This window comes from Brienomyrus brachyistius, chromosome 1, assembly GCF_023856365.1.
Source record: "Brienomyrus brachyistius isolate T26 chromosome 1, BBRACH_0.4, whole genome shotgun sequence".
Taxonomy (NCBI): domain Eukaryota; kingdom Metazoa; phylum Chordata; class Actinopteri; order Osteoglossiformes; family Mormyridae; genus Brienomyrus; species Brienomyrus brachyistius.
In genome coordinates this window covers 32,323,632-32,348,908 of record NC_064533.1, presented here as the reverse complement: position 1 = coordinate 32,348,908, position 25,277 = coordinate 32,323,632, and the positions used below count along the sequence as shown (strand labels likewise).

The 25,277-nt window shown below is 44.5% G+C and overlaps 2 protein-coding genes across 4 annotated transcripts; both read right to left on the bottom strand.

The window, feature by feature from the left end:
- Positions 1 to 3,432: 3,432 nt before the first annotated feature.
- On the bottom strand, positions 3,433 to 15,051 carry LOC125704397 (glucoside xylosyltransferase 1-like). Of its 3 annotated transcripts, none has more exons than XM_048969872.1 (8): positions 14,035 to 15,051; positions 12,177 to 12,269; positions 10,636 to 10,831; positions 9,439 to 9,570; positions 7,638 to 7,889; positions 6,847 to 6,970; positions 6,570 to 6,742; positions 3,433 to 5,064 (listed from the first exon to the last, which is right to left on the bottom strand). In XM_048969872.1, the coding sequence occupies exons 1-8, from the start codon at positions 14,232 to 14,234 to the stop codon at positions 4,903 to 4,905; spliced, it is 1,332 nt and encodes a 443-aa protein (XP_048825829.1). In that variant the 5' UTR covers positions 14,235 to 15,051; the 3' UTR covers positions 3,433 to 4,902. The 3 variants fall into 3 exon arrangements, with proteins under 3 accessions (XP_048825829.1, XP_048825848.1, XP_048825838.1); XM_048969891.1 differs by lacking the exon at positions 14,035 to 15,051 and adding an exon at positions 12,836 to 14,015; XM_048969881.1 differs by lacking the exon at positions 12,177 to 12,269 and having other exon boundaries at positions 14,035 to 15,046.
- A 775-nt stretch (positions 15,052 to 15,826) lies between these two features.
- LOC125704412 (YY1-associated factor 2) lies at positions 15,827 to 24,581 on the bottom strand. The gene is made up of 4 exons (XM_048969930.1): positions 24,266 to 24,581; positions 23,847 to 23,972; positions 17,743 to 17,895; positions 15,827 to 16,836 (listed from the first exon to the last, which is right to left on the bottom strand). Exons 1-4 carry the CDS (start codon positions 24,289 to 24,291, stop codon positions 16,599 to 16,601), a joined length of 543 nt encoding a protein of 180 aa, XP_048825887.1. The 5' UTR covers positions 24,292 to 24,581; the 3' UTR covers positions 15,827 to 16,598.
- Positions 24,582 to 25,277: the final 696 nt, after the last annotated feature.

The window sequence follows — 25,277 nt, the reverse complement described above, 5'->3', positions numbered from 1 at the left end:
GAATGGACACAGTGCATTTATTAATAGATATGTGTGGAAATACATAATCTAAAACTTAAATGGTGTCCACTGCACCCACATAGTCACATGCGTAAAGCACTTTATTTGACATGTCAGTGTCTTTAAATTTTATATTCATTAGACCATTAATTCTACCCTTTGTACTTGAAACAGACGCAGTACAGTTATTAATAGTAAGACAAAGGTTTTGTGAAATCTTTCAAAAGTAGAGATAACACACGAGGACTCGTTTGTTTTTTTCCCTTGTCCCCTTAGGGACTCCGAACATTTCTGTTTTTAAAGAATGCAAATTTGGAAAAAAAAATACAGGATGAAATACTTGATATGCGCCCCGTTCTTGGTTGTTCCCTGCCTTGCGCCGTGAATAAGATAAGCGCTTTCAGGCTCAGACAATAAACTGCATTTTTGCATTACAGTGCACTTAGTATTGTGGTAGAAAAATTTAGAATATAACACTTAGAATAAAAGTCGGACCTCTCAGTTTGATGAGGTAAAGGAAATCTCTTTTATTTCAGCATTCCAGCAAAGCGCTCTCATCACACTCTGGCATTCGGTACCAAATCTTCCGGAGCTCTCCGAGCAACCAGTTGATAAACCATAACTCCCACTTCACAGTAAGGGTGTCTAAATCCTGATTGGTCACAACACACCAATGAACCAAGCTTAAACGTATAACAAACACAATTCTCGAATTCTATTGGTTCACCTTGGTGGCAAGGTAAAGTCCACCCATTCTGCTCAGTTTACCAGAACATGTCTCGACTAATAGGCTCCTACTGGAGATATGAATATAGATATTGATTACATGACATTGAATCACTGTAAATACTCAGTTGTCCTTTGATTAATGATTAACGTATTGACATATTGTCATTGAATCACTGCCAATACATGGTTAACATATGATTAATATGATTAACATGATTACTTATACATTTGCACTACCGCATAGCTTGCTATATATTGTCTGCCACAACTATTCTATAAAGCTATAACTCGCTGTGCACCAGTTGGGGCAGCTTCAAATCTCTTCCTGCAAGTGGTTTCTCCCCCCTTTGTTCCGCTGTCTGCTTCTCCAAGGCCAGAGCTTTCCTCAGGGTCTGCGGAACTTACTGCAGGCAGCTATCTCGAAGCGAGGTCACACAGTATTCAAAACAATCTCTTCTTGCCTAAGGCCTAAAGACACACACAGACCCAATATGCCAACCTCTCGGGCCTACCGATGTCCAATTTTAATTCCACTTAGTTCACTTAGAGATTTACCGCTGTGTCCTTGTTCCCAGACTGCGGGAGAGACTTTAATCCATGCTCCATGTGGGCTACATATAGTGTATTTATGTAAATAAATATTTGTATATAATTTTTCTCATTTTAACTGTTTCTATATAGATGTGTATACTTCTTTAGATAAATGAATATTTCATATAAACGAATTGTCAGTTGCTTCGCTCATTCCATACTTGAACAATATACTGAATAGGGAATCATTCAGGCCACCAGGAAAGGCCCAACCTCATAATCAAATTAACACTTGCATCATCATCGAATAAACATAAAATAATATGTGCATGTGTTATGATCGCCGGTTGGCGATCAGGTACAAAGTAGGGAAGGACAAGGCTGGTAGGCGGGGGGGATGCAGGACACGGGGTTTATTAAAGGAAAACACGGTAGATGGCGACGAACTAGCATTAATGACAAGGAGGGAGTCGGAGGGGATACTGGCAAAGGCAAGGAGGGAGGGGAAGCCGCAGCAGGCGACAGCATAGCCGCAGCAGGCAAAGGTGCCGTCCACCAACGCGCTGGAGTGGGGGGACCGACAGGTGACCGAGGAGCCGAAGCAGGGGAACCCGCAGGCAGCCGACGAGGCTTCGGATGGGGGACTGAGGACAGGAAACGAGGCATCGGAGGGGGACCCACAGGCGACCGCCGAACTAGAGCCACAGGACCTGCAGGCGCTCCCTGAGCCCCAGCCAAAGCGAGCCAGGACTGGACAGGCACGTCAGGCGCTGGCGGGACAATATACTGTCTCAAAATAATCAGTGACAGGCAGCTAACAAAATGACTGTGTGTCAATATTGGTGTAATGTGAATTCATTTTCAATTAATTTCAGTTCAGTTCATTTCTTGCTTGTGACATTTATAGCAAGACATTTGCCATTTTAATGACCCCTATTGGAACTTTATTTGATTTTGTACCAATCAAGACAGCAAAGTCTTCTTCACACTTTCTGCATATCTAACTCCAGACATAAATCAGATTCCCAGCATGGTGGCCCCATCCTAAGATGATGAGGGCCCATCCACTTGGATGATATGACTGGGCACAGTATGAACTTATTCCTACAGTTGTCCCTTGGTACAAAACTTAATACAATGGTATGTAAATATGTGTTATACTGGATTGTAGTGCTTGATTGTTGCGGCATTCGAGTGGCAAAGAGATCATGAGGGGGACGGCAATTTGTAGCAGACACTTATTGCGCGATTCTTAAAAGTACGGCAGTAAAATAGTGAGCAAGAATAAACACACACAGACGGGAAGCCATTACGAAGACAAAAGTGGATACAGGTAAGAGAGACAGGGCACAGCGGGTCACTCTCCGGAAACTTTTTTCAGTTCAAAATAAATCCAAAATACGAATTACAGATTAACCTTTACTTTACTTTCACCTCTGCCTACATAACGTCTGTTCTGTTCTTTTTTGAAACCGGTGGAAATGCAGGCTGGTTCTCAAACGGCACCAAGGAAGAACCAGCCCAGCCCTGGCACCAGCACCCTGGAAACGAGGTAAGAGTGATGTTGGTAAGACTTCAGTGTTGCTGGATATTCTTTTGACCAAAAAAAAAAAAAAACACCATTATACCATTTATGTTTGCCATCCTGGGGCAGCATGGTGGTGCAGTGGTTAGCACTGTTGCCTCACACCTCTGGGACCCGGGTTCGAGTCTCCGCCTGGGTCACATGTGTGTGGAGTTTGCATGTTCTCCCCATGTCGTCGTGGGGTTTCCTCCGGGTACTCCGGTTTCCCCCCACAGTCCAAAAACATGCTGAGGCTAATTGGCATTGCTAAATTGCCTGTAGGTGTGCATGTGTGAGTGAATGGTGTGTGAGTGTGCCCTGTGATGGGCTGGCCCCCCATCCTGGGTTGTTCCCTGCCTCGTGCCCGTTGCTTCCGGGATAGGCTCCGGACCCCCCGCGACCCAGTAGGATAAGCGGTTTGGAAAATGGATGGATGGATGTTTGCCATCCTCAAAAGCAGGGGACTCCAGTGCGTGCTTGGTGATCTATATCCACTCCATAAGACCCTCTGTAAGGCACTTAACTAGTAAATTAGGGGCAGGTATGCTAAAGTGTAAGAAGTAGATAAAAATACTAATTAATATACAGATTTCAGGCCACAACAGAGCCCTCAATAGCTAATATCTTTAATTTTTTAAAATCCATCGTTTGCTCACTGCATATAAAAAAACTCATTTTTTTAATCTTTTCAAAAATATATTGCATGTAAATCACTTACCTGTTACGTATCCCCACAAACAAAAACAGTAAAACTACAACAGTAAAACATTAAAAAGAACTGAAAACATTAAAGTTCACATTCAGAATATTCTTCAGTCAGACATAAAAATTAAAAATCAGATTTTAGTGTTTTGCTTCAATCAAAATATTAATCTATGTACAATCTCATATGTAACCATTTTTGGCATTAGCTATTTAAATACAGGAAAACACTAAGAAAATAGAAATGAAAAATACAATTTAAAATATTTCAGTACACAAACATAGCAGTGTATTAGTGGTTCTATCATTGAAATACAGCATATATTGAACATTTTCATAAAGTCCGTCTGTCCACCCATCCATCTTCAACAAACGTTTGTCCAGGAAGGACTTTGGAGGGCTGAAGCCTGCCCAGAGACGCCCAGGACTTAAAGGCAGGATGCTGGTCCACTTACTGCCGATGTGACAAGCAGCATGCAGCTGAGCTGTACCTCAAAGGTGTACCGGCGTCCAGACTTGCATTCAGTGCAGGTCAGTCCTACCATAAACAATCTCCACGGATGAAGCATGTAGGTACAGTCATTTACAGGGGCAGTTCACCCCAAAACTGAAAAAATATCCACTCCCATTATATTCGAGAGAAGCCTGACATTTCTACAACCAATATCTCCAAAACTAGGCAACTCCCAGCAGAACAACCTAGATGGATAGATAGTACCAAGGCACCCCTCTAAAACATGCCTTTTTTCAGCTTTGGGGTAAACTGCCCCTTTAATGCCCAAACAAATGGTTGGGAGGCCATAATGAAACACCTCACTGATATACTTAGCATACTACGCTAAACCACCTTTTTTATAAAAAGAAAGAAAAAAAAAAACAAGATAAACCCCTCCCCCTTTCCCCCCAGTCACAAGGGATAATCTATTGCTCCAAATCCGGTCAGGAAATAATGGATGTTATAAATACTCAAACATCTCAGTCAAAAAAACAAAACCCTTCCAGAAAACAAAACTGGTATTCCTATCTGCGCGATCACCAAGAGACACTGCGTGATTGTCAGACACGTTATAGTTATAAAACTAAAAAAAATGATTGTCACGCCCCAGCTAGTCAGGAGCTGGAAGTCTGTGGATCTGGACCACTGCCACATCTCCACAAGTGCTGAAGACCACCAATCAGCACATAGCTAGACACTCTGCTCCTCCCCTTCCCTGCGGCTGTATTCTGACCATGTCACACAGGGTGGAGCCCGATCACACTTAGGGTCAGATATCGCGTGGAACATTCGAGAAGGTTTTCTGTTGCTAAGTGTAGAATTATGCTAAAGGCAGTGTTGGTTAGGAGTTCCTGGGCTTCCTCCTTCCAGAAGACACCAATCACTGTCCTCTGGAAGGGTCCCCCTGAGAAGTCCTCACACTCAGCTGAAGCCTCTTGGTGAAAAGATGTCCCGCCCGGCCACAGTAAGTGTGAGTCGTCTTGCGTAAATCTTCCTCCAAAGGTAGCAGGAGAGACTCAACCAAATCTTCCCCAAATGTGTACTGGGGGGGGAAAAAAAACAATTATTCAATTTGCCACCAGACACCGAATTACTCATAAAGCTGACCTCTCTGTGTATATGCAAATTCCATTTCTATTTACCTGTACATATTAAATATGACAAAATACTAAGCATACAAGTAGCTACCTCCACAGATTTATTTAGGCTTAAATCAGAGGCTGTGTAATGTCTGCAGTCCCCCTGGGATCGTGATCAAGCCATGACAACCCTGTGCTGGAGGAATCTCCCCGATAATCAGAGAATCTTTAGTAAACAGTTCAGCTGAGGTTATCAGCGAATGAATTCTGTCAGCTGATTAAACACAGACAGGGCCAGCAGCTCAAACAATGGACTCCTTCAAACATTTGATAGATAATTAATGCGACTCTGAAGACAATTGTTAAGAGTGTTAACAAGAACAATTGTTAAGAGTGACCAATAGGAATAGCGTGCATCTCGTTTGTAAATAATAAAAAAAACGTACAACACGTACGAAATGCATAGCGCTGTAAAGCTATCAAATTCACCACTCAACTAAAGGGCACTTCTCCACAGCACCAGGTGCCATACGGCACTGTTGTTAAATGACACTACAATGCAAGGCAGGGAATTTTGTTCTGAATTCAAAAAATGACGCTTATTACAAAAGTATATTACAGGGCTGAATGATGTCCTATATTAATACAAACATTGCATGCTATGCACATCCAGTACTTACATTGCTAATCAGCTAGATTAAGATCTAAGGCTTTTTCTTATCTTCAATAACCTCCACAAATATTATAGCGCAGGGAGTTTAAGTCTCGCTAAAACATTCTTACTCTATCATAGGAAAAAAACCTAGCAAGTTTTTTCAAAGTTTAAATTCGGTGCTTTTGCATGAGCACTGCATGCCTTCACTGAGACAATGAAAATGATTTTCCATCCTTAATTGCTGTTGAAAACACTCCTAGATGGGTTAGTGAGAATTTAACTCCTATTTTGTTTCATTAATAACCAAATATTTGTTACAACAAAATCACATTTCAATATCTGAAAATTTTTCAATACCGAGTTGGCAGTGCATTATGCAAAATACTTTATTTCTTATGCTACCCTGATCTTGTTGCATCTGTTCTTCCGACCAGATCGCAATTAAAGCTTGTGTTACTTAATTTGTCCACACGTCCATTACTATTAATTTTATTTATTATACATGCATGTATATTGGGACAAGGACAGTAGTCCGATTACATGGTAGACAAGCTATACCCTTAGCTGTGCATGTAAAAGTACTGAATGTAACAAGGGGCAACATATCTGTACCTGTTCTTTTAAGACACAAAAATATAATGCACTATTTGCCTCACTGATACATTTCTTGGGACATAAGTATCTGGTAAATATATAAAAGCAAATAATGCAGTGATGAGCCCAGTGTATGCGAGTTACTGGAGAGACAGCCTGTGCCCAGATAGAGAACAGCATTACCCATAATGCTATCCCTGCACCCCAGCCCTTCCTCACCCTCTGAAACGCCTGGTAAACCGCCCGGAACGAAGGCTGCTTCTCGTCATGATAGACGCCCCGGTTGCCGTGGAGGATGAAGACCCCCTCCTGCTCCGCCGGTATGCAGTTGCTTCCGTAAATGCAGTGGTCTGGCCGGTAGTTCCACTGGCAGGGGACGAGGAAGAGGCTCTCTGAAAGGGAACGGTCTGCGGTCAGTCTGGGCGAGGCTAACCCCGAGTCCATGGGCATACTCACATCATCACGGACAGAGAGGGCAGGGCAAAACGTGGCTCACCAGGGTTGTGGTGAAAGATGATGTTGAGCAGGTCCTGGTCTCCCCAGGTGATGTTCAGCTTATACTTCTGAAGCAATGGAATTAGGAGGTCGTTCCACCGCAGGGCAACCGAGGTCATGTCATTCTGCCCATGGGACACGTAGCAAAAGTAAAGTCACAAAATTAGCTTTAGGATCGCATTTAATACAACAGCACACCCCACTTCCCATTCAAATAAAGTATTTAAATCATCTGAAAACAATTTGTGGGCTAGTTGCCATTTAAAAAATAAAATCATGGTCATTCATGGGTCGGAGCGGTGGCTCTGAGGCGAGGGATCTCTGCCAGCAACTGGAATTTTGCTGGTTCAAATCCCGTGAATGCCCAGAGTGGTTCTACTCCATTGGGTCCTTGAACAAGGCCCTCAAGCTGCAATTGCGTCATCCTGGGTTATGACGTTAAATCTACATCCAGCTCTATAAGTAGGTCCTCCAACTTACAGGGAATAACTTGGGGGCGGGTGGCAGGATTGGCACTCCAGCCACTGGGAAAAACCTCACACTGGCCCAGTTGGACTAGAGTGGTGCTGAGGTTATCACCCATCACATGGCTTGACTCAGGTTTTCATCCCTGGAGTGGTTTGTCATGTGGTGGGTACACCAAGGCACTAATCAGTGCATACTCCTTACCTCGTGGTACTGCAGAATTATTATGTGATGCATGATCTTCAGTAAACTACCTTTCACTTTACTGAAATATTTTAAGCTCAGAAGACTGTTTAATTTAATCTTGACACAGAAAAGCAGGCGCACCTTGAAGTGCTTCTCTCTGATCCTGGTCATGTTCATGAGCATGACCCCGGAGTTGAGGCCAGTCTTGCCGTAGTAGGGGTGCCGTGCGAAACGGCTGTACCAGGCGATGCGCGGCTCCTCGTGTTCTGGCGCCATGGCGGCCAGTTGGCTGGAGTTGAAACGGGCCAACAAGGACCACAGATCCTCCACAGGCCTTAGGAACAGGATGTCCGTGTCCACATACAGTAGGGAGTCCACGTCCTTTAGGATGATCTGCAGAGGACACACACACAGACATCAGTACAACCGGTACTAACTGGATTAAACATTCCAGACAGTTCTACCCATTCACACCCTCTCTCTCAGTCACTTTATCAACATGATTATACGTAAAATAACCTCTTCATCTGTTGACCAGTTGCTAATTAACTGAGGGACCACTGGATTCTCAGACTGGGGGGGGAGGGTGTCATCTACTTTACGGTCAAGAAGCAGATCTCAGGAACCCTGCCAATGGGGGAGGTGCTGAGGAAACTGCATTATATTTAATTTTAACAGGCGCTTTTATACAAAGCAACTGACACAGCAGGGTCGGGCAGTCTCTGCGGTAATCGGCTGAGGGCCCTGCTCAGGGGACCAATGGTGAAATCACTTTGCTGACCCTGGGATTCGAACTGGCAACCTTCCCATCCTAGCTTTACACTGCCCAATAAACCCACCAAGGCAGGCAGAGTCTGGAGGATGCAGCTCAGGTGAAGGGAATTAAGATAAACCTTTAACAGAGTTCAGCTGAGGACAAAGGGCTAAAGCCCTCCCACACTCCACAAATTCCTGTGATGGGATAAACCATCGCCTAAGGCCTCCAGGGTGAGGACCTCCCAGAGGGGAAGCTTCTTTGCACACGCCATTTGGACCCTCAACCAGGGCAACACCTGGGACTGACCTGGCTGATAATCACCCCCCATTACAAATCTATTTATTACTTACAGGAATACCCCTGCTCAGTGTTGCACTGCATTATTCATACATACTACTATAAATACAGATGGGCAGTTAATGACATCTGTACCCCCCCTCTCCCCGTTACATTCCTATGAGTAATTTCTTATCTAATCCTATTACATCTGTATCTCATTCTTTTTACGTTACGTCGTGTCATAAAATAATATTTCACTGCAAGTCATACTGTATATGACTGGCATATGACAAATAAAATTTGAATTTCAGTCTGATTTCTGCATTAGTTCTGCGTTTCTGGGGTGCTCTGCTTCCCCAAAACCTGCCAGGTGTTCCCACATGTGGCTTTGAGGAATTGGCGAATCGCAATGAGTATCTGTGGGTGTGTGAGTGTGTCCCCTATGATGGGCTTGCTTCTATAGCCACTGCCCCGCCACACCATTGCCGGTCCGAGCTCCAGACTCGCATCTCCATACAAAGGAGCAGCAGTAACACAGAAGAGAATGATGAATACTCATGGGGTGAATCTCAAGAAACCAAAAGACCAAAGACCGTACTTGTCTTGACAAGACCGGTCTTGCCAACTTGCCATCCAAGAACAAACTTGGAGTGCAATGAATCATGGGATTGGTCTCGTTTGGTGAGGATGCAACCCATGTATCCTCGATATTTTTGGGGCGGAGCAAGACCAACATCCGGGGATTTTTACCGTCCTCTATACTCCTGTTTGAGTATTGGAACTAGACTTTGGCAATGGAAGATGATGCATAACAGGTAGATGAGAGCACAAGTACAGTCAGGTATGCATGTTGAGATTTGCTCATGATGCGACAGGATGCCGGGGTTTGCTGCACATGGGACTCACAGGCAGGAAGAGCCTCTGAGAGGCACAGGGCTTGAACAGCTTCTTCCACTCAGCAGCGTTGTCAGCAGGGAACGTGATTGGGTACAGCGTGTAGTTGTAGCGGGACCGGCCGGGGGCAGGCCACGCCTCCAGCTGCACAAAAAGGAGGGAAAGGTGAATACAGCACGCAAGCAGTCCAGTTCACAAGCCGCAGGTAGACGTACCCAGTAGCAGTGTCAGCAGATAAATTTCTGAAAGTAGGACTGCAGGGGAAGGCTGACCAATATTCCTATCAGGAAGCACTACCTGATGATCTTTGTGCTTGACGCTTTTGGGAAACTCATTCGGCCATTTTATAATGCAGAATGCTCTGTGAATGGCTGAGATCTTTGCACTACGATGCTTATTTTGTAGCTAACTCTGACGTAGCCAACTAACTGGCTATGCAAAATATCACGTTAGCCTTAGTGATGCATAATGTAGTTAACATATCAGTATTGGTCGATATTTGTTAAAAATCAAAATAATGGCATCTGACTGCTATGACAATCTTAGTTAATATTCAAACTTTATTAATATTCAAAATTAGCAGCACCAGAGCTATAGACACAACTACTGAAATAACAGATGTTTGCTTTGAGCGATCAGCCATTTTCATTGGCTCAATCACCATTTAGAAGAGGCCAGCGACATGTTTATAATTCATTATTAAATCTGGCCTGCAGATCCATGTTTCGCTTTCCACAGAATAAAAAAACCCAGGTAACATTGTGCTAAACGGTGCCAGCAAGCTTGGCAAACTTCACCCCCCCACCACCCAGGGGGCGCTTCTTTTAATGCGTTTGATGTATTTTGCACATTGAAATTTTACACTGGTTTGTTCTACCTGTATTAAAAAAATGATTAAAAAATTAAAGTTCTGCTATGCTAATTTCTATGAAAACCATTAATAGTGTGTAATTAGATCCCTCTGGTACTACTTGTGTATTTTTTTAGAAGTTTGAAAAGGTTTGGACTTAAGCTATCAAAATAATCAATTCATCAATTACTCGAATCAAACCATGATTGAAATGAAAGATTTCTAATTCATCAAACAGTTTCCGCAATGACTGGAATCGAATCGCCTTGGGGCCAATGATTTACACCCCTATGTACGAGCGGTTAAATCATGAGCGTGTCTCTGTAAACAAGCCGTACAAGAGTCAGACAGGTGCTCACCGCTGCTCTGAAGCCGGAGTGCAGCTCGTCCTCGGCAAAGATGTGGAAGCACAGAGGCTGGCGGCCGAGGGCGACGGCAGACTTGAGCATGGTGAGCGTCTCGTCCAGCCGCTGCCCACATGCCACCACGGCAAGGTGCACCGGCTCCTGCCCGGGTCCCCCAGCCTGAGACGGCTTCTCGTCCCTCAGGATGTACCTGAAACGAACCAGGTGTTGGCCAGCTGTATGATTCCTCACCAGCCCCCCTACAGAGCTGGGGTCCAGAACCCAATTGCAAGAGTGATTTGCACACGAGATACCTGGCAAGGGAGACATGGGACGTAGAGGAGGGTCTTAAAGGCAACGGAAACATTGCAGAATGACTGTCAGTGCCCAGCTTAATTCCCTAAGCCATAGAACGAGCAGCATCAGATGGCCTTTTGTGGCTGAATATTAAAATTAAAGTATATTTAAAAAGAAAACCTAACTGATCAATCATCTTTGTAAAATGGGGTGCAAGTATACCATTTTAAAGTGCATGTTACATAATATAAAAGGCTAAATTACTGTGGTTAAGTCCTTCCCCTTTACTGAAACCAATGCATTATCCTTTGGGAACAGAAGCCTAGTGTCAAATAAGCAATAAGATAAACCTTTAATCCATGTTTTCAATTAAGAAACTTCGCCATATTTTGCTTACAGGGGCTGCCAGTCTCACGGCATTAACAGAGACATGGTCCCTGTCTCATACCCCTTCAGCACAAAAGCAGGGGGCTGAATTATGGAGATGGGTCTGGCAGTCAGTGGTGCTGAAATTCACATCTCAACACAGTAGGCCAGCCCTGGCTCCCCGTTTTATCAAGCAGGGTTTCACCTAGAGTAGGGGTGGCCAATCTTATCCCCAAAGGGCCGGTATGTGTGTGCGGATTTTCACTGCAACTGCCTAATGAGATTACAAATTAGAGGACTGATTGGCTGAAGAGTCCTCATACGTGGATTTGAAAAGCTGACCTAAACATTATCCCAAAAACCTGCAAACACACCGGCCCTTTGCGGATAATAGCTACCAGTTATTTTGCTAACGGCACATATGTCAGGGGTGTTAAACTCCAGTCCTGGAGACAAAAAAGTCGTGCACATTTTTGGGTTTTACTTCATGCAATACCCCTGATGCAACTCTGTGCTAATTACCACACAGCTCTTGAGCTGAATCATTTATTTGAACAGGAAAAGAACTATGTTACATAGGGCTCTGGTGTTTAGCTAAATGGTGATCTTGATTGCAATTGACCTAATTGGTTTAGTGTGTGGTCCGGGATAAGCCAGGCCTTTGGAGAAATCGCACTAAAAAGAACCATCAATTTTACAGAAACCTAGAACAAAACCTGTTTGCTTAAGGGTCTCTTACATTAAGGACCGCAGTGCTAAATAGCATTTATTCTTGCTTAGCTTTATATGACATTACTAGCAATCTCCAGATTAATCTTCGTTCAGCAGATAATCCAACAGAACATAACAGCTTTTCCTTCCTATGGCCATCGGGATTAGTCTGCCGAGCCTACCTAAAAGACGATTCCATTAAGCAGTTCATTCCACAAACAGCAGGGGGCAGCCTCCAATAGGGATTCCAGTAAGACACTGACAAACTCCTACACCTGACAGGACGAGAAAAAACAGGCTCTGCATAAAAGCGCCCCTCGATCACTCCAGTGACACTCCAGTGATAAACGGAACCAAGAGCTGCTTCACCACCACACAAAGTAAGCAGGTGTAGCTCAAGATACTCTTTATGATCATATAAAAGTGTTAGTTATGTGAGTCAAAGACTGGTGTCTTACACTACCGAAAATACCCGGTTGTATAATCAGATTTCATCCAGGGACGGATTATGGACCGGGCCCGCGGGGCCGCTGCCCAGGGGCCCTTGGGGTGCAGGGGGCCCGTGGGGCCCCTAGCCCAAAAATTTGCAACGCTTATCAACAATATATTTTTGTTTGTCTATTTTAGAGGGCCTACATTCTTTGATCCTCTGCCTACAAGGGTCCCTGACCCTATAGGGAGGGCGTTTGGCTGCCAAGGGCCCTTGAATTGTGGTGGTTGGGGGGGGGGGGGGGCCTCGCGAACGTTTTGCCCAGGGGCCCACACAACCCATAATCCGTCCCTGATTTCATCATTTTTAGGGTGGCCCAGTGGTGCAGTAATTCACACTGTTGCCTCACACCTCTGGGACTTGGGTTCAAGCCTCCGCCAGTGTTCCATGTGCTGCATAGTCTCCTTGCGTTATCGTGGGATTTCCAGCTGGTTCTCCGGTTTACCCCGCAGTCCAAAAAATGCTGAGGCTACTTGGAGTTGCCAAATTGGCCATAGGAGTACCCTACAATGGTTTGGCGCCCCATCCTGGGATATCCCTCCGGGATAGGCTCCGGACCCCCGCAATCATGAACAGTACAAGCGGTTTCACAAAATGGAAGGATGTATTTACATTTAATATTACAAATGTTGGACTATGAATTGTAGTTTTTCTGGGATGAGCAAAAGGGGAATGGATTACATTTTATAATCTGACGCCAATAATCGTTAATAAAATCAAACAGGAGTATAGCGTTTCATTATTGGTGCTGGCTCAGGTCAAATTACTCATAGATTACATCGCAGGAGTATACACGCCATTTCTTTGAAATGGAAACGGATACAAATGTTGAGTTTAACGCCCCATTACTGCGTAGTAACTTGATATGTGGGATATCATGAAAAGTAAAAACAGAATGGGTAATAATCCATTAAGTTAAAACAGCAGAAAGCTCAGCTGAGTAAACACTGCGCGCTGCGTCTCCACACATCCTGCCTCACACCAGGACGAGAGGACACCTCCAGTAATCTAACCGCACATTTCCCGTTTGCTCTTCTTTTTGCAATGCAAAAAAACGAACAGTTTGCACAACTGTGCTACAATGCCAACCCCTTATAAATACGATCCTGAATAAATCAAAGGCGTGTTCAAAATCTTCACCTCGAACAAGGACAGTGCCTAATTCCGTGCATTCTCAAATCTTCACTGAAAAACCAATTAAGCAGCACTAACGCCGCCGCCAAATAAAACCTCAACCAGACCGATAAGCCACAGCTGCTGAAAAACCACTTTAACAAACCAACAAGCAGGGAGCGTCGTGCTCGCGGTTAAACCGCCTTCCGGCGGCGGTGACTCCAGACCCCACAGATTCCGATACATATGCTGCCAAGTCGGTGAGGCGCTGCACAGTTCCTCGGTAACAAATCGGAAGCGGGTTCATGTCCCGGAGAAACACTCACACATACTTATTTCTGCTAGCTTCCTAGCTACTCGGGAAGCCCACCGCTGCTGAGCCTAAATTCACTCAACCCGTGTGGTTAATTTCTTTCTGTTACACAGAGGAAGCTCACCTGTTAAACCAATGCCGGTCGCTCGGCCCTGATTTTTGCGCCCCTTTCCCGGCTCCCTGGCGCACGTCGCCGCGCCGCGCCCTCCAGTCGGTCCGCCCGGCCGCGCGCTCCAGCGACGAGGCGAACTGACTGAACACATAGAGCGCGGAGAGCAGCGCGAAGACGGCGCACGCCAGGAGCACGCGAAGGTAGCGTCGCATTTCGGTTAAAAACGCCAAGCGAAAGCTCCTTAAACCGAAGCTCACGGCATGACGACGAGGAGCGGACTGGTTAACAGGGCCGCCCGTGTACTAGCCCTCCGGCCATCGGAATGACTTAAGCCTTGTCTTCTAGCGCTGTCAAAAACGCTGGCGATGCGTTGGCTTCTGGGAGGAAGGGGCGACGGCAGACATCGCCGACCGCATCGCCATAGGACGGGATCTTCTCTGTCATGAAAAATTAATCAACCTCGGGGCACGCTGGCCGTGTTAGCGCATGCGCAGAGAAGACCAGGGAGGGGAAAGGGGGTGGGCACAAGATGGCCGCTTGGTGATGGTTTAGGGGTTTTCGAGGTCGTCGAAAAGCATGTCTGATATAATAGAATTTACTTACCTTCTCTTTTCACGTTAATTTGAAAAGTCAAATTGATCAATTGCAAAAGTGACCACCGACCACATCATGTCCAAATCATTATAAGACTGCAACTACAGCAAAAACCGTGATACTGGTTCAAATTTCCTTAATTCTAAATTACCATAGGCGGAGTTTGGAGGGGGGGTCACTGCTCCACCCCAGTCGTCTGTGTAGAAATTGTAATCGGTTTGGCAATACCATGTTCTATGCTGGCTCTGCATCTTTTCATAAGCGGTTTGTCGGTACGCTATAAATAACCTATTCTTTCGTGTAGGTGTGCATCAGATACCTGCGTTAACAGTAAGCAAGACGCACTGAACGCTGCCTGACACCGAGCTTTGCTCTTATCTGCATGTGTCTGTCTCATGGAGAGCATTATTTCTCCATGAGCATTAATAAAATATTTATATTCTACTCAATTTAAATTCTATTTATAAATTAACTTACGGGTGTAATTCCTAGTCTCTCGTCTATCTTATTGCAAGTATTGCAAATGGTTGACATGTTTTTGTTTTGGATTTTAAAATCCGTGAATTCACATTTAATTACTCTGGGTGTGGACGTCTTGTTAGCCCTGACAGTAGCTGTCATACCTAATGATGCATTATGTAGAGGCAAAGCACTCTGCAAATAAAGCACGTTGTAGTTATTAATGTATACCTGAGGAAAATGAGGCTACCAAAAGCCTGACTGATTTGATATGGCAGATGAATGCCGCTTATGTTTTTCATGAATTCACACAATCAGCGAACAGCTGTCAGATCGAGTCCTAGTGTGAATCAGGGCATATACAATTCAAATTGGATTCGAGTACTAGTCACAAAATACATTATTCATTCTCTAAAAACATTACCACATTATACAATGGCATGCTAACAACAGAGTGTAATTTGTCTACTCGACTTATTACATTTTTAGTAATCAAAAGTAATCATTTTATGGTTCAGCTTGAAATTTGAGGTAGTTTTAATCCTCACTATGGCATTAGAATGTAGACCAAAGCATTACACCCCAATGCTAGCAACCCCAGAAATGTAAACGCCAATAACTTTAATTTCCGTTTTTACTAAGGAGTCTAGTTTCTCTTTATTTTGTGATAATTTCTATAATATAAACCACTGTAAAGTAATGACAAGCTAGCGCCTATGAAATGAACAAGAAGCAGACAGAGGTCAACCTCTTAACAACAAATTCATAATTTCATTCTTTTACTTATAAACATTTCTTCAGACAGTAAAACAACGTAATTAATTGAGATGTTCATACACATTTAACAGCACAGACTGGTATACCCAGGGATGGGAAAATTAAACAAAACTGACATGTGCTATAAGATATTGGCCTAACCATACACAAGTGTCCTTGAAGAATATTCTTTCTTAGTTAAGCCACACCACGTACCTGCAGGTGTATTAAGCCACTGAGAATAAGTAGCTATGTCGTTCTCACAGTTATCACTTCCACTGTACACCTCAAATACCCTTTTCCCATTATCTGCTATAATGCATATTCTATTGTAAATGTTTAAACTCTGACCCATTTCATGCCACAACATTTTTTTGGAGAAAGAAATCGAGTAAGAGTGTATTGACAATATAACACTGACTTTATGTAAAATACTACCACATTAACATGGCACTATACAATTCATACTCTAATTTGTTCCCCAGATAATACCCTCGTTTCTTAAAGTCATGAACAAAGGGCGAGAAAGTTCACTTACTATGATCTTGACAGGAAACCGGTCTCGTTAAAAACAAACCCACCAGGACAGAACACATAGTGGAAGACTTCCAATATGTCCAACCTCATCATCTGCATGTCACAAACATGTGGTCTAACCTCACCTGAAATTGAGACTTGTGGTCTATCTTGGCAAAAAAGTTTATGACATGCGTATATTGCGTAATGACTAAAGTAACAGGGGTGTGGGGGCGGGGTAGGGGGCGGGGCTAGTGGGATTCCCCGTTGATTGACGATCCCTCTCCCCGGGGCGAGGACGACCGGGAGAGACCTCGCTCGGTGTTGTCGGAACTGGAGCCACTTTGGCTGTGCTGGTCTGCCGACGCTGCGCTGGAGGATGCTGGTGGCTTTGTTTTCTCTTTAAAGTCCGTGATAATAACAGTCAGGTCTCCGACTGTGACTTCCAAGTGCTGTGCGCTGCTCCTGTCCACGTTTTTTAATCTTGGCCTGCAGGGGCAGAGTGGAAAAGACCCTTCAGAAAACACTGAAATCATGAGAGCTTCCACAAGCCTCTAACTACACTCATATTGTTCTACGGAAACTGATTAATAAAGATCGCAAAACTGAGATTAGCATCGTTTGCAGCTCGTCAGGAGAGCCTTAACAAAAAAGCCAGCAATTCAGGTGAAAGCACACTTCTGAAATCAACTTCTTTTACTCTGAGGTGACAGTTGCCCACTTTCCACACCACATCTGCCGTAGAAAATACCTGCATAGGCAACTAGACTCTATTTCAGTGGAGGCTGTCAGTACAAGCCAGCAGAGCAAGGAGGAGGCCAACTCCTGCTGATGATATTTCACTGTCACAATCAATTTTTCCCCTCTTCAGGGAGGATGCCCTTTGGGTTCGTTTGAGTTCTGGAGTCCAATGCATTTGCCTGAATGTCATCTTCACTGCTCGTGAGGAGGCGGAGCACAGAATGGTTTCTCCATCATGACTAACTTTACACTTTCCCCAAGTTGCATTGTACATCCTCCCTATAGAGTTCAAGGACCCGAAAAACATGATGCTACTGATCTGCCCCCACACAGATGCAGAGACCCGGCTTACAGCCATTTATATTTAATCCTGATACAAACATGTCACCCAGAGTTAGTCTCGCTGATTGGATCTCAATTTACCCACCTCACCCTCATTTCTGAAACATTATCAGCAGAAACTAAATACACAGAAATTCTGAAATATGGTTATTTAAGCTGATTGCGCGCGCGCGCGCACACACACACACACACACACACACACACACACACACACACACACACACACACACACACACGAGCATGCATGCATGCACTCACTCTTTCTCCCTGGTGAAACTAGATTTTAGTTTCTCTGTGAGAATACTTGTTTACCTCATTTTCTTCTGGCTGTTTTTTTTGACCGCCGGCTCCTTTTCATTCTTTTCTTTATCCGTTTTCTCTCTTTTTTCTTTCTTCGGTTGCGTGGGGGAGGCAAACTGCTGGGTTACTTGCTGCGCGACCAACTGAGAGACTGGACGGGGCTTCCTGGAAGTTGAGAGACAAACGAGGGTGACCTCATGAGACAGTTATGGCCCATGGATAACAAGTGGGCGGCGCTACATAAAGGCCAGTATTACATTTAAGCCCTAACCAAGCACGGTAATGATAAACCGCCGCCCGCGCTAACAGACGCCTCAGAACGTCACCTTTGGAACCAGTTTCGGAGAAAGTGATACAGCTGCGACACGTAATTAGGTTTTGAGATGGGACGTTAGATGCGATTTGGCTATTGGATAAGTTGATAAGCCGGATTTGGTAATACCTATTAGAAAGATTCTCGATGGACATGTAGTGTTGAATTACTGTGTTGTAAAGCAGAACATGTGAGACCTTGAGGAAAGCTGTATTAGTTCGTAGACGTCCGGTGACGTTTAAAGCAGCAGTGATGTCACAGTGATAATGCGTTTGCCTTTCGGCTAATTATTTGCATGGATCACTTCCTAAAACAAAAAGTACAATGTTGACTGGTTCACCTCCATGCTGACCCTTTCCATGGCCTCCCACTGGCCTGCATGTCCATCCACTCCACCAGTTTGAACAGAGGCTGCTCTCCTTCCAGGGAACCTCTATTTCTATTCTGTTCCTAATTACCAGAAGACGTATTAAAATTAAAGACAGACGTGCCTATTTCGGCATGGCATCAGTGTCCCCGGTCATAAATATGAGGACACGGCACTGTTAATCACCCCCACTGTGCTTTATCCGCAGCTCTGCCGTTCGCGTTTGATCTCGCTGCCATTCATGAGTGACTTTGGAGGGTATCTGTACATTAAAATTAATTAACGATCTAGCAGATGAGTGCCATGGCTTCAGCACCAAAGCAGAACTGCTGATCTCCGGTCCTCCCAGATGGTTCAGCCCCCTCCGTGTCCTACATTCCCAGGTAATATTATATAGATGAGACCTTAACAGACGAAGCCTTCAACAAGCAAACATTCTTCTCTTTGCTATAAAACAAGGGTTTGCTTTCATTTCGTCCAATCTGTCAGCATAATCCTCCAGGGCAGTCCTAATCCCAAACGCTGCCTGATTAAACATACTGCTATATAGGCCGACACTTTCAGCTTTTCCCCATTTTGGCAGCGAAGGTGGGGGGGGGGTTATCTGTACTTGACGACAGGAAGAGGCTAAAACAAGAGACACTGTAATGGCATTTCAATGTCAGCAAGAAAAAAAAAAAAAGCTGTTTGCATCCATTAGGGATTAGTGGTTTCACAAGGAAGCACAAATCTCAAGACCGCACAGCAAACCACATCAAGCTGACATGAAACGCATGCTAATGCGGCATAATGTTAGCACCCTTTAGTCAATCACAAGATGAAGGTATTGATCTTGGTGAGGATTCCTCCCGGGTTCAGAGCGACACCTCTGGCGTAAACACTGCGTTTAAAAGGCGTCAGTCAATACTGCTCTGGCGCAATCCATTTCCAGCGGCTTAGAGAAGCCCTGCATAATGATACATAACGTCAAAGGACTCGAAAATAAACCACAGCCTTTGTACAATTTCCTTTACTGGGAAAACAATTACAGCAGCAGCCTATTCGCACTTGATAAGAACTTTCCTCCGCTTCCTAGTCTTCACCTTCTCGTCTCACTCTGTTGACAGGCCTCTTTTCATGCCTGACTCTGCTTCACTCACACTGCATCCACCCTAATCCAGGCCGATCACTGCCGTTGACTTTCTGTCAGCTCCTCCCACGCAGAGTCCTTCCCTGGACAAGCTCCTCTCTTTCTTCCCCTATTCTTCCACCTCCCGTTCACATGCAAACATGGCCCCTCGCTGGCAGTGTTCTCCAAGGCTCAGTGGCAGGATCACTATATTTTGCTCCCACTATCCTCTTTTCACACCGTTGGCTTTTCATCACACACCAACCATTAATCCCTCATGGTGTATGAACACTAAACCCATCAAAACCATCATCCTACAAATACAGATGTACGAAACTGAATGGTACTCTAGCTAAACCCCACTTTGAATTCCAAAAATAATTAGTCTGCATGTGCTACCCAAAGTCTGCCCTTTAAGAAAAGCCCTAAAAAATAAAATAATCAGAAGATACCTCCATATATTACAACATCCGTCCTGTTTGTCATAGCAGTGGGCTTAAAACTAAGTGATAAAATTCAGAAAATCATTTTTCAAACACTCTTAAGGTTTTGCAAAGCAGTTTTTTCAGCTAAAGAAAATATCCAGACAGGTAACCACAAATATTTTGTCTAGCTTACATGTTCCTCTTTCCTTATTTCTGTTCCACATCTTTGGCAGAGCGCTCTGGAAAGTCCTGACCATTTTCCCTGGTTACTGTTGATGTGATTGGCACCAGCCAGCACTTGTGACACACGCAAGAGGCATTTTAGTCACCCCCCTCCATTTCTGTAGTCATTATACCACCCTCATGTTCAGATTTTCTGCAATGAAAGCAGAAACGACAAATCGTTTCACAACAAGAGCAGAAAAACGATGCCACTGTACATGGAGAATTTTGTGCGATACTGGAAATTAAACATAAATGTGCAGATTTTCAGATCATTTCCACCCTATCTGCTTATTACACTGGTTAGAGATGGGTCACGGTACACACATGCACTTACAGATAACCAGGGATTTTGATGGCAGCATAAACACAAAAATAAAGCCAGTAAAATATTCTTATGAAGTAAAAGAGCAGTTAGCAGGTTCCTCCCAGGTTTGCCAAGCTACAATGGATCTGCCACTGCAACACGTTAGCTGACCTGCCAGGCAGCGTACACAGCAAAGCGGATGTCAGCAGGCCATGCCTGACCAAACCCACAAGCCCGGTACAGTCCTCCATGCCATCTGCACCATGTTGTCCTACGTCAAACAGATGGCTTTGGCTCCCATGGTGAACTACAGCTCCATGGACATCACCTCCCCCCCCGCCACCCCCACATATAGGGCACACGAGACGCTTCCCCACGTCTGCTATGACACAGGGTTCACTCCTGAACTGAGAAATTCCTGCATTTATTTGCATTAATAAATAGTAATTAATCAGCATTCGACATTTCATATTTGTGCTTCCTTATTGAATTATACAAAGGAAATGCAGGTGGGCTCCCCCTCACACACCTGCAGGGAAATGAGTCTGATAGGGGACGATGTGGAAATGCCATTAAAATTAAGAGATTTTCTACTTGTGTCCAGAAAACCAAGAACTGCGGAACCTTTTTCTAGCCATTTTCCATCTTGACTAAACAGATGAGTGTTTTTTTTTGTGTCGATGCAAGTTTAATTACACGAGTAGCGGTCTGGGGAAAAAGGGCCACAGCTGAACAAAGATTTTAAAAAGACTAGATTGTTATTGCTGCATAAGAAAGGAAAAATGTCTCCTTTAAAAATGTCACACACCTAGTTTATCTGATAAAAGCTATCTGACAAATTGGCTCTGCCAAAGCAAAAAGTAATGCATAATATATAGGCTTGTATACACTTGCTTATTATACATCTGGGTGTCAACAGAAAAGGAGATGCAATCCTTTACTCGTATCCCATATTTCATCAGGGTTCCTGGGCAGAAACCTACAGCCCACTATCACAGTGTTTAACGACCCTCATCTAAAACCTGAGCTCTTTAACACCTCAGGCAACGGAACATCAACCAATGAAACGTGGGGGGGGGGGTTGTCACAACACAAAGATAAATATGGAACCTATCACACAACTATAACTGCCCTCGAACTGAATGTTATTTGACGTCTGATGGTGTATAAATCCTGGTCCATTTTTTTTTTAAGTACAACCTACATATTTTAACCATTGTTAAGTTATTTTCAGAAGCATGATATAATGTTTATTCAACCATTACTTGGTTGAAAAGCCCTACATCTCACACAAGTAGCTGGATCTCCTGGAATGACATTGCAAGTTCTCCATAAATTGTTTTTTTTTCCCCCTGTTACACTTCCCCCAGCACTATTACATGACTAATGGCACGACATCGCTGAAGGTGAAATCACACCTACAACTGCCTGTGTCACCAGAGCAGCCGCTGTTTCCTCTCCTCCCAGTAGAAAGCAGATCCCTGCTAGAGGAGGCATCAGCTACAGCCAGCCAATCTGTCTGCCTGATCGCAGTGATGGAGCCCTACTGCGGCTAAAGCGCCCAACACTGCAAACCACTGCATGTTAATGAGTCAGGAGCATGACGATCCTGACAGCTGTGGTAAACCAGTGGAGTTTGACCTCAATCCAGCAATGCCTCTGAGAGATTAGGTCATAGCATAGCCTTCTGCATTCTCCGTCACTATGTAACCCAACCAGGTTACAGAAGGGGGGGGGGGGGGGGGGGGTTGTTATGAGATTTCACAGCTGCCGTAACAACATTTAAGCTGGTATTTTCGTTCTCTACATTCTCTACAAACGAGGACCGTACACTTGTAACATTATGGGACATATTTAATTTATTCCTCAGATTTAAACTAAAAGGAAGGTCAAATTTAAGCACTTCTGTGAAAAATGTCTGATTCTGACATCGACAGAGGATACACGCACACTTACCGAGAGTCTTCTCTCAACTGATGTGCGCGGCTTCTTAAAATGGCTTTCCTGTATTATAATATCTACATGACAGAGCAGTGGTCTCTGATGCTGAACTGTCCAGTAATCCCATCCCAGTAATCCCATCCCAGTAATCCCATCCCTTATTAGAAACTAACGAAGAGTTCAGATGACAGAAAACACGTTTCTGGAATCGCCCAGTACTGACTTCGATCCAGATGCCAGAAAACCAAAAACTGCTCATTTTATCAATTACCACTATATACGAAGCTTCCTCTTTTGAAGGAGATTCTTACTACAATAAAAGGGGAAGGATTATGCTTTGGTGAGATGTCACACATAGACCCAATGACGTGGAATCTTGTTCTTTTTGACTGCAATACACCGATCTCAGGAGAGATGCAAGTATAGAAACAAAGTTCTCAGATGGCTTTGATAAAAGCTTTGCTGGAAATGCAGCAATGCTTGCATGATGGATGCAGAGTAATCTATAGTGAATGAGGCCTCCTTCCCAAAGTCATCGACAGCTCCTGCTTTGGCACTGCCAGAAGAGAAACACATCGTGGATCGACTGTACTCAGCATCCGAAGGGTTCACGCAAACACAGAAGGATGTGACGTTCTTCTATAGATCAGCATAATATATTAATTTCGGATATCTCCCTCCAAAAAAATTTATGGCATTTGGCGACATCAGTTTGGAAATATGAATGTATGGTTAATTTGTTATTCCATCGCTTAGGATAAATAGCAGCGCGGAAGAGAAAACTAGATTATCAATAACCTGTTATGTACATTGATCGCACCTAATTAAAACTATAAAAAACAAGCAAACGTGACACATTTGTGCGTATTAATTACGACTTGGTCCCGTCCTGGAAGGTAAAACCCTGTCATACTTTGTTTTTGCGTTGCTGTGCGATTCTCCTGTCATTCACATACGATAACCGAATCTGCCAAGTTTCTAAATATCCGACAATTGATTTATGCATACAGCGTTACTTAAATGCATATTTCTCGTTTGTCTTAAGTGTCTGACTTACGGCTCCCCCCTTATTTCACGGAAATATAGCGATGTTGAAACATTACAAGTTTAATCGCCCACCAACTCAAACGACCAAGTCATAACTTTGCCCGCCGACACCGAGGATGTGTCAAATCGGATAAATTTACGGAGGGTATTCGGGAAACCGTCAGTCCCTTCTAATAAAAAAGATTACACCCTTACATAAGGAAATATGGCCTTTTCATTTGCTAGAATACAATCAACTAGATCGCTGGTTAAGTTGAAATGCGTGTGATTACCCCGATCTCATGACATGTTATTGCACATTTACTATCAGTGGGAAGGAAGCACGTATCTGAATGCCGAAGCGCAGCAAGCACGGACCATCAGCGCCGACGAGCAGATCGGCTTACCGTGTGGATGTCCCCTTTCTCACATCGCACATCATGCACTTGAAAGCCTCGGCGCTGTTCCGAAACGTACAGACGCTACAGTCCCAGTAGCCTTCGTCGGAGGAAGGCTTCGGCTGCCGCTTCGGCCTTCGGGGACAAGACAACAGGGAGAGAGAGCAGCGCTTTACTCTCGGCGATCGCACACAATCCGTGTGAATGTCCCGTCTGTAACCATCTGCCGCCAGCCCAGTCAACGGGGGAGAGCGGTTAGCTTCCCCGGGAGCAAAGATCGGACCGTGTAATGGAGCGGCCAGTCCGCCATGGCTGCTCCACTAGGAGGGCCACCTCTCAGTCACACGTACCTCGCACGATCGGCGCATTCATTACTCGCAGCGCCGCCACAACACGGCTATGGCTGACGGACGCGGAGCGCGCTTTACCTTGTCGGGCTCTTCTTGTCTCCCATGTCGCCTGCCTACGGATGTTTTCAGGGGGGATGCGGGCAGAATTGGGGCATAAACCAGCGACGCGCTCGGCTCGCACAGCTGCCAGCTGTCGTGGAAACTCCGGTCGGGGGCCGCCCACGTGACACGGCTCGACCAATCATGGGCCGATCAACCTCCCGACTTAGGAACGGCAGGCCGGGGGCGGCAGTTTTGCTTAAAGACGGCTCCGTATCAAAGCTCGTCCCTTGGGGAAAGTCGAAAGAGATGTGCGTTTTGGTAGGACCACACGAGATGGCTTTCCCCCTTGCACCTCTCGTTCACCTGTGCCTGATGGGGCTTTTCGCAATCGATACGTTCCTTATGACAGTCACCACGTGACGTCATCAGATGGGTATTCTCTTTTTGCGCAAGATTTCAATTGTCAGCTGTTATGGACAGAGGGCTGGATGTCAGCAGAGGCACAATTCGGAACAAAGGCCGCTAATTATGAGCGAAATGGTAGCGAAATAACGTCATTTTATAAAACTTTGCAATGCGTGGAGCAAAGTTTCTGCATGCTCTGTAGTTATTTACATTGACCTGTTTGCAGCATTTGCATTTGCGTTTTAAGGTCAACCGTGATGCCCTGGCGCAGTATACGTTAACAAATCCTCGTAGCCCACAATGACGAAACTGTGTTTTTCCGTCCAACGACGTTTAGCTGAACTAAGGTCTCGGTTCTGATGGTGAAAATGAAAGTACTTTACTTCAATATGCAAACTAACATAGGTAAATACTGCTTGTTTAACAAATGCTCATCAAAGTATACGGTTCCTAAAAACAATAAAATAATTGCAATATTAATGGTTCTTTGAAATAAAACGTGCCGCATTTTGGGTGGCTGTCAAATGGGGATTTGTCAGTACAAATAAAGTAGGCCTACTAAATCAGCTCTATGTGCAAAATATGAATTTAACTAAAGGCATCTAAATGACAATAAAAAGAAAGAATGATTGGTCGTTAAATC